Source organism: Anabrus simplex, chromosome 6 (assembly GCF_040414725.1).
Source record: "Anabrus simplex isolate iqAnaSimp1 chromosome 6, ASM4041472v1, whole genome shotgun sequence".
Lineage (NCBI taxonomy): Eukaryota > Metazoa > Arthropoda > Insecta > Orthoptera > Tettigoniidae > Anabrus > Anabrus simplex.
The window spans coordinates 123,360,914-123,377,472 of record NC_090270.1 but is presented as its reverse complement, the minus strand read 5'-3'; the positions used below and the strand labels follow the sequence as shown (position 1 = coordinate 123,377,472).

At 38.2% G+C, this 16,559-nt stretch overlaps 1 protein-coding gene across 2 annotated transcripts in view; it reads right to left on the bottom strand.

The window, feature by feature from the left end:
• Window positions 1-16,559, bottom strand: part of Ttc26 (tetratricopeptide repeat domain 26) — a 100,797-nt gene that overhangs the window by 64,434 nt on the left and 19,804 nt on the right. Inside the window, exons 4-5 of one of the 2 annotated variants that reach the window (XM_067149091.2) lie at window positions 12,959-13,167; window positions 7,058-7,159 (exon numbers count right to left, since the gene is read on the bottom strand). In XM_067149091.2, coding sequence (XP_067005192.2) covers window positions 7,058-7,159; window positions 12,959-13,167 — 311 coding nt within the window. The remainder of the gene's footprint in view (window positions 1-7,057; window positions 7,160-12,958; window positions 13,168-16,559) is intronic. The other variant, XM_067149092.2, reaches the window with a different exon arrangement.

The window sequence follows — 16,559 nt, the reverse complement described above, 5'->3', positions numbered from 1 at the left end:
ATCATCCGACTTTTCCCTAAAAACAACAACCCTAACAGTCCCGAAGATTATCGTCCTGTAAGTATCCTTCCTATATTAGGAAAATTGTTGGAGAAAATAGTACATAAACAAATGACTAAATATCTTATACAGTACAACTTACTTGACAAATATCAATCGGGATTCAGACAAAACCACAGTACTGCCACTGCATTAGTTAAAGTGAAAAATGACATGCAACTAGCGATAGATAAAGGACAAATGACTATACCTGTTCTCTTGGACTTAAGCAAAGCCTTCGATTGTGTAGATAGAGACATATTACTCGCTAAACTTAAGGCGCTGAAATTTTCTTACAGCACTTTAACCTGGGTACACTCCTATCTTAGTGATCGTCAGCAGCGCGTATCAGTGGGAAACGATACATCTTCGTGGCAAACCACTAAGATGGGCGTGGCTCAGGGAGGAGTATTGTCACCACTTTTGTTCTCATTGTACATGAACGACTTATCTGAGATGCTGACCAATTGTAAATATCACCTGTATGCAGATGATATTCAGTTATATATTCACACAAAGCCTAATGACTTAAACAATTCAATCACTAAGTAAAACAAAGACCTAGCAAATTTTAATGACTGGACTAGCAGACATGGCCTGAAAGTGAACCCATCAAAATCACAGGCCATCATAATTGGCACGTATAAATCTCATGCTAAAATACAAAACACGTCTATACCCAGTGTTATCCTCAGTGGAATACCAGTAACATTTAGCGATCATGTAAAGAACCTTGGAGTAGTATTCGATAAATATTTAAGTTGGTCGGAACACGCCACAAAAATTTGTCAAAGAGTATTCTACTCATTATTCTGCAAAAAGGATGAGGGACTTCCTTCCAAAAAACACAAGAAAATTATTAGTACAGAGTCTAATATTTCCAATATTTGACTACGGAGATGTAGTTTATAATAGTATGAGCAAAACACTTTCATGTCTACTACAGCGAGCCTACAATGCTTGTGCTCGATTCGTATTAAATATCCCAATACAAACTCATATTAGCCCTTTCCTCTCTCAGCTGTCATGGCTAAGATTGACTGAACGATGTAAATACCACGCTGTTTCCCTTCTCCACAGTATTCTGCAAACAAGCAAACCAGACTATCTTAGAACAGACTTTAAATACCTCTCCCCTTCCGATAGAGCTCCCTCAAGGTCATCCACACGTTCCCTCTTGTCCATTCCCATTCACCACAGTAACTCGTACAACAACTCATTCATACCTGCTACCATACGTTCCTAGAACTCAATCCCAGCTGAAATTAGAGGCATAGGCAATCCGAGGCTATTCAAAAGGAAATGTTTAATGTGGTACTCAAATATGTAAAAAGTAGATTTCACCAACGTAAAAATTTAATAATTAGCTCTTAATTATCAATAAGGATACAAAATTATAGAGGTTAAGTAAATTACTTTTAGTGATTTTTAGAAATATATGTAAAAATGATTTTATGTACATTATTCTGTAAATTGTATAAAGCTGTTGTATAATATGGTTTGGCATAATAGCGGGCTTCATGGCCTGAGGCCCGCCATATAAGAAAGGCAATAAACTAAACTAAACTAAACTAAACTAAACTTCCCCTATCGTGCCTCCTGCTCAGCGCTCTTACTGTTCCGACGGCCTTGAAGGTACTGGCAAGCGTTTTAGCGAATCGGAATGTTACATTCTTTTTATTTAATAAATTAAAAATATACAGCAAGAAACTGTTATGCTTTTAAAGGCACTCTGCAAATCTACAGACCAAGAGATTTTGTCAGAATGCTTTATGATGGCAATAGGTTCAACCGTTCTCTCAAAATTGCAGTTACAGAAAACAGCCTAGAGTTTTAAATCCATAGATTACTGTATATGTAAATGTAACAAACTTCTTTTGACTGTCATCAGTGTCTGTCTTTAAACTGGTGACCGGCTTCTTCAATTTAGCTTTTTTTTTTAACAAAGTTTATATTTTATAAGCACTGCTATTTTATATACAAAATATTTTAAACAAAAGGTCATACATTTAACTGGGTTATTCCTCATTTCTTGTTAGCTGTGTTGTGAATACAGAATCATATAATATTTACAAGCAGACCCAGCCAACAGCTGGAAACTGCAGAGGATGATGATTATAATATTTATCTTTTATTTCTAATAAGTCCATAAAACCCTCAAAACCCTGCAGCCATTACAATAGTAACAGCCTACTGCCAATTTTTATTTTTGGCATTGAATTTCATTCCATATTGTTCCACCTTATCTTCCTATGAATCTAACTGTTCCTGGATATCCTCATCCCTTTTTTCCTCAAATTAAAAAGTCATTTGCAAACATCATCACTCTCATTTTTCCTTCCCCAATTTTCCTTGCCACTTTTGTCATTAACTCGTCCATTGCTACAATGAAGATTTCTGCAATAACACTAAAAATTTTAATTTAAGACCTAGCTTTACTATTCACTCCTTCGATATTGTGAGCATATATTCTAATATAACTATTCCGGATACTATCAAACTGGTAGTAAATTTAGTAGGCTGAGCATAATGGAAATAGAAGAATGTACAAAATTCTAATTTTGTTTTGCATAACAAATTTTTCACTTTCAATACCTGTATTTATCAGCACAATGGTTTCCCATGGGTTCTCTAGCATCTGGTATTTTAGCAAAAGTCTATATAGTTTGGAAAAAAGACCATTAATAAAATAAGGTACTGCTCACTGGTCCAAAAATGTTGATATTTTTGCTGCCATAGATGAACAAGAAATAGATAATAATTTTGTGTGGCTATTTCTAGTCGAGTGGAGCCCTTATAAGGCAGACCCTCCAATGAGGGTGGGCGGCATCTGCCATGTGTACTTACCTGCATGTTATTGTGGTGGAGGATAGTGTTATGCGTGGTTTGTGAGTTGAAGGGATGTTAGGGATAGCACAAACACCCAGCCCCCGAGCCATTGGAATTAACCAATGAAGGTTAAAATCCCCGACCCGGCCGGGAATCGAATCTGGGACCTTCTGAACCGAAGGCCAGTACGCTGACCATTCAGCCAAGGAGTCGGACAAGAAACAGATGGGAAAGCTATTTTAAATTATCTTCATTTCATAGATCCTTATATCAAAATCACCGTAGACTGAGAAGGAAATATCGTAATTACGCGAATAATCCTCGTGCCCCAATTTTAGGATTGTATTTACGCGAATAATCCCCGCACCCCAATTTCAGGAAGGCTCATTTTGCAAAAATGAAATGAACTAAAATTCCTTCGATCAAAAGAGTAACATAGGCATAAACAAACAATTTATATCACTCTGCAAGGTCCACGTGGTCTTTATGCAAATACGAACGTATAAATTTACAGGTATAGCTGCTTAACATTATCACTGCTATAGAATGCCATGAAAATTTGCAAGTAGGCCTACTTACATGACAGGTATTTAATTCATCTGAAAGTGCAATAGCTCGATTCCCTGTAGATCAGAATATTCGTTGTCTCTTGCATCATTAGAATCCTCTCCTAAATTACTTACAAATTCGTCACACTCCACGTCTAAAACACTTCTCACACGCAGTCTCTTTTTACTTGGATAGTAACACAACCGGTGGTAGATAATTCTTTTCGTGCAATGTAAACAATTGAAACAGGCACAACGGCGAACTCGGATGTTAGTTTTGCAATACACTAATAACACGTTATTACGTGATTTTGAATTAACCGCCAACTCTTAATTCACAAATGCCAACCCTTGTCGTGTCACAAAATATTCTAATACTCACTACTGCGTGCAATTAATATAGATTCACAGTTTAAACCTTTCAAATATTATGGGAAAAAACAACTTCCAAAATGTATCCAACCAGGTGCATTTACAGTACTGTATTCAAATAATAATAATAATAATAATAATAATAATAATAATAATAATAATAATAATAATAATAATAATAATAATAATAATAATAATAATAATAATAATAATAATAATAATAATAATAATAATAATAATAATAATAATAACAATAATAACAATAACAACAACAACAATAATAATAGCGTATGGCCTCCGGAGAAGCCTGGTGCAGGTCTTTTTCTTGTAGACAGCCTATTAGGCGACCAGTATGTCTATGGATATGAGGGCCCTACCTACGATGATTTCTAATGTTGAATACGCCACTGGAATTAACCAATTAAGGTTAAAATCTCGACCCGGCTGGGAATCAAACCCGGGACCCTCTGAACCGAAGGCCAGTATGCTGACCATTCAGCCAATGAATCAGACACTGTATTCAAATAATGAACCTGGATAACTCACTGGCAAACATAACCTCGCACAACAATAGAAAAAAGAAAAACAATCAAAGACGAAGAGTAATCTATGCTGGCTCACCTATGCATGTAATTTATTCATTGAATTAGTGTATTGTATATATTTAGATGCCTTGTACTTGCAGGGAAAGTACCCAATGTCCTTAAATAATCGTGGCTTATCAAACATTCCCATGATGAGGGGAGGAAATAGGAAGTCTCTTGTTCCCGTCTGTATTGCAACACAGGACAGTGACTCTATCCTTGTATGATTTCCGCCATGGCATTTCTCTCGTAATTCAGAAAATGCCGCGACACAAAGTATTCTAAGATCCATTAATGCATTTAATCACCTTGATTCACAGTTTAAAACTTTCATATGCCATAGAAAAATCTATTTCCAAAATGTATCCAACAAGGAGCAATTACATTATTCAAATAATGCACTTGGATAAATCACTGGCAAACATAACCTCATGCAATGAAAGAAAGGAAAAAAACACGATTCAAAGACAAGGACAAATTATGCTGGCTCCCGTGTGCAAGTGCTTTATTTTTTGGTTTACTGCACTGTTTGCATTTTTAGATGCCTTGTATTTGCACGGAAACTGCCCGATGCCCTTAAAACATCGCTGCTTATCGAATTTTCCTATGACGAAGGGAGGAAATCTTTCGCTTCCGTCTGCATTGTAACACATTATAGTGACCCCATCTCCTGTCTGTCTGGGCTTGGCAGAAAAAGAAAAAACAATGCATTTTCATCGGCATTGACATTATTGTTCGGTGTGTACAAACTGATTATAATTATGAGCCACGTTTTTTCGCCAACTGTCGGCATCGCCAGTGTTTGTGGATTCTGCTTCTCCTCACACTGCCTGCTACGTGATATTGGGGCATTCCTTAAAATGCCGAATACAAAAGAATTACGATTTCACTCTAACTTAGCCACTATGAAACACACAAGTGTGTGAATGTTCCGGAAGACGCGTTGCATAGTGATGTGGAGAAATGTTTAATTTAAATTACTCTGTAAAATACTATTTAAAAAAATGAAAACACAGTTTAGAATTAAAAGTCTGAATAGTTTTCTGTTTAAATATGACATATGGGAACAGTTTAATTCCATCTGCGGTTACACAAAGTATAACTGTACACCCAACATCAAAAACTAGGTGAACCAGGAGTGTGCTGCCAACCTTGACACAATTTTTTTTTTAAATATGTGTGGATTATTCACATAAATACAGTAATTCCTTAAACTAATTAGATCTCAATATTACAAGACATAATGACTGCTTATCTTACACATTTTTAGAAGCCCAATCAAACAATGTAATTAAACAGGATTCTCTCCACCCAAATTGACACAGACTACCTTTTACAGTTTGGTCCATAGCACTTTTAAACATCCCTCTATGTAAAGAAAATTACAAGAATTTATAAAATAATGATTATAACAGAAACTATATTAACAAAATAATTGCTAAATTGAAGAACAGCTGGTCGCCATGTTAAAGAAAGACAATGATGACAGTAAAAAGAAGTTTGTTATATTTACATATGTACAACAGTAATAACATTTTTCAGACAACCAATATTTTCAAAAAAATATAATCTCAATATTTTTTAAAAAACTAATAATACTAATTCCAAGTTATTTTATAATACTGAAAGGGAGAGAGAAGGCTTCTTCCCATTTTCAGGCAACAGTTGTGCTCTGATTCTTGACTTCTAGACAACATACAGGTCTACTAATACAGCTTGTTTACAGGACATTCCATCTGAAAAAACCATCAAGTTTCTTACATTCCTCCCCATACCACTGGAAAAAACCAACACCTGGACAAGATGTTCTTCCGATAATGGAAATCTTTAAACTGCAGATAGAACTTACGATGTCTTGTCAAGACATTAATGTTTCCAGAGACACTATTCTTAAATTAGGCCTACAGTCTTTCATCCATTTTCAGTTCTCATCTCCAAGATTCTGGGACATGATAAAATATTCCTGGTTTGCTGGGAAATACATAACTGAGCAGTCTACTGAGTTTGTAGTGCCTGTTAAATACCGCCTGGAAACGAAAAATAAAATATGTGAGGAACAGTGTGGCAATGAAGTGCTGGTTTGTTGTGCATGGTGTGTAAAAGACACACGTTTAGAACATTCCATCACTACCAGTCATTTTTGCTTTACTTCCATCCCTCAAAAGCACTAGTCTTCAAACCATATGCAGCAAAAAAAATCTGTATTACCAGCTCAGCTGACTGCAGTGTACTCCCCCACCAGGGATGTCTAGCCACGCTACATTGCTTGTGTGATATCAAGAATTCCAACTTCAATTTTGAGATGTTGCAGCGGAAAAGAGCAGCTCTTTTTTTTTTTTTTTTTTTTTGGTCTTCTTACACCATGCGGAATCAACCATCAAATTTAGAGGTGGGTTTCGACATGATAATTTTTTTTAACTTCCTTTGTGACTCCTATGGTACCCATTTAGTCAGAACCAACATCACTGTACATTTAATGTACATTATTTCAAATATGGCTCAATTATATTTTTAAATTATGCCATGCAAAGAATCTAATACAAGGGGAGGCATTTGCACAACAGCATTTAATAGAATAATTCGAACAAGGCTACTGAGAATATTAGTATCCTTATTTTTAAAATCTCACATAAGTCCATCCCTAAAACTAAAGATGTAAATAATACCTACAGTCATCATGAGTACCTGTTATCCTTCAGTGAACTTAGGAAGTAAGCATCACTCTCCTCTGCTATTGAAGGTAATGTCAGGTTGAATGGAAGGCCATGGGAGCGCCTGGGAGTGGAACTATGATAAACAAAACGTAAAGAACCAAACTGAAAACAATGGGCTTAACTGAACACATGCCACAAAAAATCAAAACAAAGGATACACAAAATTAAAAATGGAAAAGAGAATCAAAAAGAGGAAATTAAACAGTAGGGAAAGGAGTGTCCAGCTCAGTATGCTGCCTGAGCCTGATTAAATACTGTACCAGTTTTTCATTATCTCAGCTATATAGGCTGCACACTAAAGTAGTTAGTATAGCTATGACACCAACGTATGTCAATTTGTGGTTTCCTCACCCTGTCGCTTCACAGTGCACATGTAGAGTTCCGGTTCCAGACGGCAGCACCCGAGCATAAAGCTTTCTGTGTACTGCATAAAGTGTAATTCATCAGTTACAGTTCAGCATCAGTATGGATGTGATCCTCCATCTGACAACAACATTCCACGATGGTATAAACAGCTCCGGATGACGGGATGGCAGTGTAACGGAAAGAGCCCTGGGCAAACTTGAACATCAGGCGAGACAGTCGAATGTGTGAGGATGATCTTCGTGCGCAGACCTTGCAAATCTGTGCGACGGGCTAGTTGTGAACTCGCACTGCCAAACATGACAGTGTGGGAAGTGTTACGAAAGCGAATAAAAGTGCAATCATACTGTCTTCAGCCATTACAGACCCGAAAGGATGGAAGGTGATGAAAGTTTCCTTAACCACATGATTTTCAGTGATGAATCAACATTTCACCTCAGTGGCAAAGTGAACACACACAGCGTCCATGTCTGGGCAGTGGAGAATCCACACACAACAGGAATATACAAAAGGGATTACCCAAAGTTAACATTTTCTGTGCATTAACTGAATGACAGGCTTATGGCCCGTTCCTTTTTCAGGAGGTGGAAGGGGGGGGGGGGGGGAGGAGGTAACTATGAAAGGAATTGTATACCTTGATATGCTTCAGATTTGACTCTCCCATCAGACAATTTACAACTATTAGGCTCTTCAGTCTGACAAAACTAACTTTGAGTAAATAAATTTATAAACTACCTGAAAGAGAAAACATACATTTCTATTGCAAGTGTTATACTGTTATCATATATTAGTTTCGGCAGACTGAAGAGTCTAAGAGTTATAAATTAACTGCATCGAAACTGAAAAGAGATGGCTTCAGATATCAGAAAGAAAAAAAATTCTTCCCTCAGATACAGGATGGACTTTAAACCATCATTTGGCTGCAAGGCGGAGCACTCCCACACTTTTATAACCCCGTGCGACAATGGTCGAATGAAGTGTGTCCCCATCGTTGGATCGGTTGTCATGGTCCAGACAATACGGTCTTCCTTCAGTGGCCTGCAAAGAGGCCTGACCTTTCTCCGTGTGATTTTTTTCTGTGGGGGTACGTTAAGGACTACCTGCCAGCCTACCTGAACTGAGACGCAGAGTTACTGTAGCTATCACATGCATTACTCCAGATGTGCTGACCACAGTAAGGGAAGAGCTGGACTGTTGGTTGGATGTACGTCATGTGACTTCTCATATTTGAACATTTGTAGTGTGTGTTGTGAAAACTCATACAGTTACTCTTCCAGCCCATGTATAAATTTTTATTGTATATAATACATAAGAGGAATTATACACCTTTAGAACACTGATATTATTTTGTGTACACCCTATATTTACGAAGGCGGTTTGAAAAGTCCATGCAAAGTCTGAGAGATGGCACCACCGGCACGTATCGAAGTTACGTTTAGTTAGTAGCATCTCTTGAATGAATGCACACCAAGTTTCAGCCATATTGGTCTATTTCTTTGTGTTTGGCATTTGTGTGAATCAAGGAAGTCGAGTGATTTTCAAGAAATGGACGAAAAATAATTTCGTGAGGTGTTTAACATTACTTTATGACAGACAAACGCCTCAGGAGACTAAAGAGAAGCTTGATAAACATTATGGTGACTCTGCACCTTCAATTAGAACAGTTTAGAAGTGGTTTCAAAATTTTCGGACTGGCCATATGGGCACAAGTGACGCTGAACGTTCCGGACGGCCTGTGGAGGTTACGAATCCAGAAATCATTGATCAAATCCATGATATGGTGATGGATGACAGAAGAGTTAAGGTGCGTGAGATTGCTAGTGCTGTGGGCATCTCGAATGAATGGGTACATAATATTTTGTATAAATATTTGGACATGAGAAAGCTATCCGCAAGATGGGTGCCACGATTGCTCATGCTTGACCAAAAACGGAATCGTGTGAAGTGTTGCAAGGATGGTTTGCAGCTGTTCCAGAAGAATCCGGAGGACTTTAAGCGTTGTTTCGTCACTGGATGAAACGTGGATACATTATTGTACTCCTGAGACCAAACAACAATCTAAACAATGGGTTACCAAAGGGGAATCTGCACCAAAAAAGGCGAAAACCGTTCCTTTGGCCGGAAAGGTTATGGTAACTGTCTTTTGGGATTCGCAAGGGATAATCCTCATTGACTATCTGGAAAAGGGTAAAACTATTATAGGTGCATATTATTCATCGTTATTGGACCGTTTGAAAACCGAGCTGCAAGAAAAACGCCCACAAGAAAGTCCTTTCCCATCACAATGCACCAGCACACACCTCAGCAGTTGTGGTCGCAAAATTAATGGAAATAGGATTCCAACTCGTTTCACATCCCCCCTATTCTCCAGAAATGGCTCCCTCGGACTACTATCTGTTCCTCAATTTGAAGAAATGGCTGGCGGGACAAAGATTTTATTCAAACGAGGAGGTGATTGCAAACACTAATGGGTATTTTGCAGACTTGGACAAATCCTATTATTCGGAAGGGGTCAACAAACTAGAACATCATTGGACGAAGTGTATAAGCCTAAAAGGAGACTATGTCGAAAAATAAAAAAGATGTACCCCAAACACGTAAGTAGTTTTTATTTTTGCACAGACTTTTCAAACGGCCCTCGTAAATATATATATATATACAGTAAGTTATTATAATCAAAATTCTAGCAAAACACAAGGAAAGACAAAGAAGGTTTTATCAAATCCTTTCAATTATTTATAATTTTAATTCTGAATTGCTTCACCACAGCCATCAAAACTCTGGATGCTTGGGTTGAAGGAATTTTGCTAGATTCCTTATTGCAGCACAAACTGGGAAGCAATAAGAGATACACTTCAAATTCTGTGGTTAGCTTAGTGCTCTCTGCAGCTGAATATTGTACTCCAGTGTTGACGAATGGCTCTCACATAAAGAAGATCATAATTTGGCTCAGCACATCAGCGTTCAATGTTTAACCTAAACCTAGTCTCAGAAAAGTACTCAATGGAAATATCCCCTGAGAAAACTAAGATAATGGCTTTCTGTGGCAAGGAACCAATAAGAAGCAAGACCTGTTTAAATAATAACATTTTGGAAAGAGTATATGATTTTACATACTGTCTTTCTTTGAAGAACTGGACATACCTGAGAAAATCTCCAAATTCAACAGATGTTTGGGAATCATCAATAAAGATTTTACATCATCATTAGTTCAAAAACACACCCGTACAAGAATCTACAAAATCTTGACAAACCTGTACTTTGCTATGGGAATGAAGTGTGGACTCTGAGGAAATTGATGAGAGAAGAATAACTACAGCTGAAATGAAATACATGCGGCAAACAGCAGGAGTCACTAAGTGGGAACACAAAAGAAATATAGAAGTGCTGAATGATCTTAAGCGCAGACCTGTATTGGAATACAGTAGAGTCTCGATTATCCGACTTAAACGGGACCCGGAGTACGTCGGATCACCGAAAAAGTCGGATAATACAGAATAACTTTGAAAATGAACTAAAACAATCAGGAAGGCTATACTGTATTACGTACTATGTTTTACGGAACTCTATTTATTGACTTATTAATTCAATTGTACAGTAGATGCAGTACTCTTTTCTTACTACGCCTGTAGCCTGGTGCAGACGTCTTGGCTTGGGCTGCAAGAGTTTTGATGTCTTGATATTCAGCCCAGATTCATCACAATTAAAAATCTGATCACCGGATAATACTTCAGCAAGAATTATTTCTTGAAATTGTCTTTTAAATTTCACAACATCATCGGATTTAGCTGACAATTTTTCTCCACAGATATTAAACTGCCCAATGCCGTACCGTTTTTTCTACAGATCAAGCCACCCAACACTGGCAGTAAAATTAGGGTCCCTTTACTAAACCCCTTCTGGATATACACCGCCATTTCTTGCAGAATGGGGCCCGGTTTTTAGTGAACCAAAGAAATAGTGCTTCACTTACTTTTTCATACTCACATTTTCCATTGTTTTTTATAATTTTCAGTGCATCACTTGTTGCTCTGGTAGAGCACCACTTTTCAATTTATTCCCTCGTATGTTTCCAGTCTCCCACTGTAACACGTCCAACACCATAATCTGAAGCGATATTTTGGAGAGTTTCCCGTTTGTCCAGTCTTTTTAACCCACTCTACTTGTCTTCCACAGAAACAATCACTTTCTGATGTTTACTCGCCATACTCACAGAGGATATGAAAACTATAACATCCGCACCCAACCAATACTACATTGAACAATCCTACCGCATGGCTGCCAGTGCTTGTCCCACAGTCGCACCTTCCACACCCCGTGTCCCAGAATTGCATCCATCTAAAGTTCAAATTAAGCCTACCAGTGTCGGATAACACGGAGTGTCGGATAAGCGAAGGTCGGTTGAGCGAGACTCTACTGTACATCTATGAATACCAGAGAAATTGGCTAGAACACCTAAGCAGGATGGACAGAAGCAGGATCCCTACAGCAGTCTTAAACTACTGCCCCAGTGGAAGGTAATTCCAGCTGGGCAGCAGCATGTAAATGGGGAACGGCAAATGGTTAAACTGGGCAACCTAACAGGAGAAGAAACAATGTACAGTATTGCTGAGAGGATGGTTGCCCAGTTATTCTTCTTCTTAAAATATCAACCACCACCACTCAATATAACCAAGGACAACCTAAATTAAAAAATAACATACTGTATATGACTGCTAATTGTTTTTCCTGTATTCTGTTTTGCAAACTAACACTGCAAAGCTCTTTACATGATAACTTTTTAAAGCATGATTCAACTCAGTAAACTCCAAACTGATCTGATCCTTGAATTTGTTGACCCCCTGAAGGAAAAAAAACCACCTTACACGACCTCAAAAGGGTGAAATTTGATTACCTATATTTTCTACTGCACATAGTTGAATAGAAATATCAACAATAATAAAATACTTCATTAACATTTAATGAGATTAAACCTGCTCCAGGAGGGAGAGGGTAAGAAAAACAATCTGATGGCTGTGACAAAGGATTTTTCCTTCATATATGGTAGCATTTTACCTGAGTAGGTTTATGAACTTCAGGATGGGCAGTTCAGTTCTCAAAACCACGTAAGGTGAGGAATGGAAACCTTAACAACTGAACACATATCCACTGTGTTCAGCCAGATTTGAACTCCTTTTCTCAATCTATAAATAAGTAAGGCATGGAGAAGCTATGATTGTATGGAGTTCTGAGGCAGCCCAAAGTAACTTAGGAAAAACTTCGGATAAACTTTCACAATCGAAGTTAGTAACATTAGTTAATAAATAATAAAACTGTGGAATGATTAAAGATCTGACTTTGATATCTAGCTCATCCTTACTTTTTGTTATTTTCACCATCATATGATTTAATCTCATCATTTATTTGTAGGGAAGAAAATACCATTCAAAACTACTGATTGGTTTAGAAGTTGGTTACTTCCTCCATAACCAGATGCCTACATAATGAACTGTTCAAGCTCTTTTTTTACCTGTTGTCAAGCAGAATACGTTTGTAAATGTCGATAGCTTCCTGATAATGTGCTCTGAGATAGTGGATGGATGCCAAGGACAACTGATCTTCTATAATATCTTCTAATTCTTGATGATGTTCCATCAATTTTTTCTCATCTCCCATTTTATGAGCCAAGTGGAACAGGAGTCGAGTCTTCAAACGACTCTGGCCTGCTTTTTCCAGCGCCTGAATCCCAGAAATATACAGTGAACAGTTAAAGGAATATCAAACAATACAGAATCTTCAATATAAGTTACGTTAGCCTTAATTTTTATCACTAAATACACCATTTATTATCTAAGTATATTTTATTACAGTAGTTGTTGGACCCATTCACCAATGGTTTGTATCAGGTTGTGACAATAAAATTGCATCAGGAGGAAATGTTCAGGGGTACTTTCTGAAGAATTCAAAACTGTTAGTCTCAGTTACTCTCTGAACAGAACGATACCCATATTGATTATTGATCTTAATAAATAATTTATTTACAATATTGTGAACTGCTGTTCTAGAAGGTGGCACTTCACAAGGAAGTTCAGAACAAATTCAACACACACCTGATGAGCCGATTCGTATTTAAAATAGTTTTAACACATGAGGATGCAATGCTGTAATGAAAGCATCTTTGCAAATGAACAATTCGAGGCTTCAACCTTTGACTGAGCACTGCTCGATTAAGCACTTGCCATAGTAGACTACAGACCGGCTGTCAAGGACAGAACCAGTGAACCAGTGTTATTGCACACCTGGCAGAGGAGAAGGAAAACGCTGTCACTGATCAAGAGTTAAAAGGTAGCATGCCTGTCTCTTACCCGGAGGGCCCGGGTTCGATTCCCGGTCAGGCCAGGGATTTTTACCTGGACCTGAGGGCTGGTTCGAGGTCCACTCAGGCTACGTGATTAGAATTGAGGAGCTATCTGATGGTGAGATACTGTAGTGGCCCCGGTCTAGAAAGCCAAGAATAATGGCCGAGAGGATCCGTCGTGCTGACCACACGAAACCTCGCAATCTGCAGGCCTGCGGGCTGAGCAGCGGTCGCTTGGTGGTCCAAGGCCCTTCAAGGGCTTTAATGCCATGGGGTTTAGTTTTTTTTGGGGTAACAATAAAATAATGGTTACTCTTACAACACAAACTCATCTTCCACACAAACTAAAGCTGGGAATACAACGGTGACTTTCCACCTGAAAGAAGCTATCTGAGCACAAGATCATGAGTGTAGCTGCCGTTGTGAGCAGCTCTCACACAGACCTTGCAAGTCACCTTGTTAATGTAGAGCTGAGTGCGACAAATCATGCCAAATGTTCGTAGACTTCCGAACTGTTTTGATCGGATTGTTTCTTCCACTTGAGCAAAAACAATGTTGTCCTCAAAAGCATAGTTCAAGAAAGAAACCATAGAGCTCGTACAACTGTATGAGTGTCATGAGGAGTTGTGGGACATGAAATCTGTTAATCACAAAAATAGTCTGAAAAAAGTGAGTGCAACAAGTGTTCATGCAGATCATTTTAAAACAACCAGTGATGAAATAACTAGGAAGCTCCATCTCGAGAAGTTTTTGTTTTACAAGTTGCTTTATGTCGCTCCGACTCAGACAGGTATTATGGCGACGATGGGACAGGAAAGGGCTAGGAGTGGGAAGGAAGTGGCTGGGGCCTTAATTAAAGTACTGCCCCAGCATTTGTCTGGTGTGAAAATGGGAAGCCACGGAAAACCATTTTCAGGGCTGCTGACAGTGGGATTCGAACCAACTATCTCCCGAATACTGGATACTGGCTGCACTGAAGCGACTGCAGCTATTGAGCTCAGTGTATCTCGAGAAGTAAAATGTGCCACAAATTAAAGAAGATAAAATCAAAGTAAAGTGGTGATGGAGCAGAAGATGTCTACCTGAGCACATAGCTGTATTTTGATGCTATGAAGTTAACCATTTTGGGAGTGGCCTGCCGATCAACAACAGAGAGTTTGGTTGTTAAATATATACTTCATTTCACTGAATTGAAATAAATCAAATATTGCTTCTACCCTAAATTACATAATCATTGCAACACAGTATTTCTAATGTACAGACTACCTGACTCCTTGAATGTAACAAGGAATACTATTTAGAATATTACAACAAATATTTATTCTAAAAAACACATTGGTTGTAAAACACAATTAATGTGACTGTTATAGCCTGAAGAAGATAAACGCCTACATGAATATCTGTATTTTCATTTGTATACGACAATATGTAACTCATCAGTACATGCACGTGGGGATCGTAAAACAAACTAGTTAAAAGGAATACTTTGGATTACAACCAAAACTGCATTCCTTCAGATTTTCACATATATTTCTCATACCTTTTCATGTGTCTCAGTTGAGTATTGTGTGTGTTATTACATTTATAGCCCGATATCACATCACACTTGAGTAATTTCTACCCATTATGCATTCTTGCATTAGTTGATACTTCATCAGCGAGTGGACAGGCATACTGATAAGTCCGTTGGTGATATATCATGGTGACAAAAACATAAGACGATGATGGTGGAAGTGACGGGAGACCTTGTTCAATACAATAAAGTATTGAATAGGTGGGTAAACAATAAAAACATATTAGTTTTATTTAATAGTGTAGATGATGGATGCCGCGTTACATGTAGAATCCATATTGAGTCATTGTGGTAACAAACACTGGAAACAAAACCATTTGAGTTCCTCTATAATATGATATATATACATAAATGAAAGCTATGTCACTTGTAGTTTTTCTGTAATAAATTAATAAAAGCATTTCTGGACTTTAGGGATATCCTGTACAGTACATGAACTCTTTCTTTTTTTTTTTCCCCTAGTTGCTTTACGTCGCACCGACACAGATAGGTCTTATGGCGACGATGGCACAAGGAAGGGCTAGGAGTGGGAAGGAAGCGGCCGTGTCCTTGATTAAGGTACAGCCCCAGCATTTGCTTGGTGTGAAAATGGGAAACCATGGAAAACCATTTTCAGGGCTGCCGACAGTGGGGTTCGAACCTACGATCTCCCGAATAATGGATACTGGCCGCACTTAAGCGACTGCAGCTATCGAGCTCGGTACATGAACCCTGTATCTCCACAAAGATACACTCATAATGCAACGAAATAATAACTTCAATGAGTTATCTATTATTAGATGCCCAAATGTGTGTATGAACGATGAATTATGTATGATGCGCGGAAAGACATTTTACAATTTGCTTTATGTTGCACCGACATAGGTCTTATGGCAACAGTGGGATAGGAAAGGGCTAGGAGTGGGAAGGAAGTGACAGTGGATTTGATTACGGTACAACCTCAGCATTTTCCTGGTGTGAATGTGGGAAACCACGGAAAAACAACTTCAGGGCTACCAAAACTTGAGTTCGAACATACTATCTCCTGAATGCAAGCTGACAGCTATGTAACCCAAACCGCGCAGCCATTGGCTCAGTGAACTGTGGAAAGAAAGTAGTGTACTGCTGGGAGATAAGAAGAATGTATATGCCTGGTGAGGTACAGGGAGAAGAGATTTTCGCCAGCCAAGTCTGTCAATGTTTAATGGGGTAAGAGTTGGT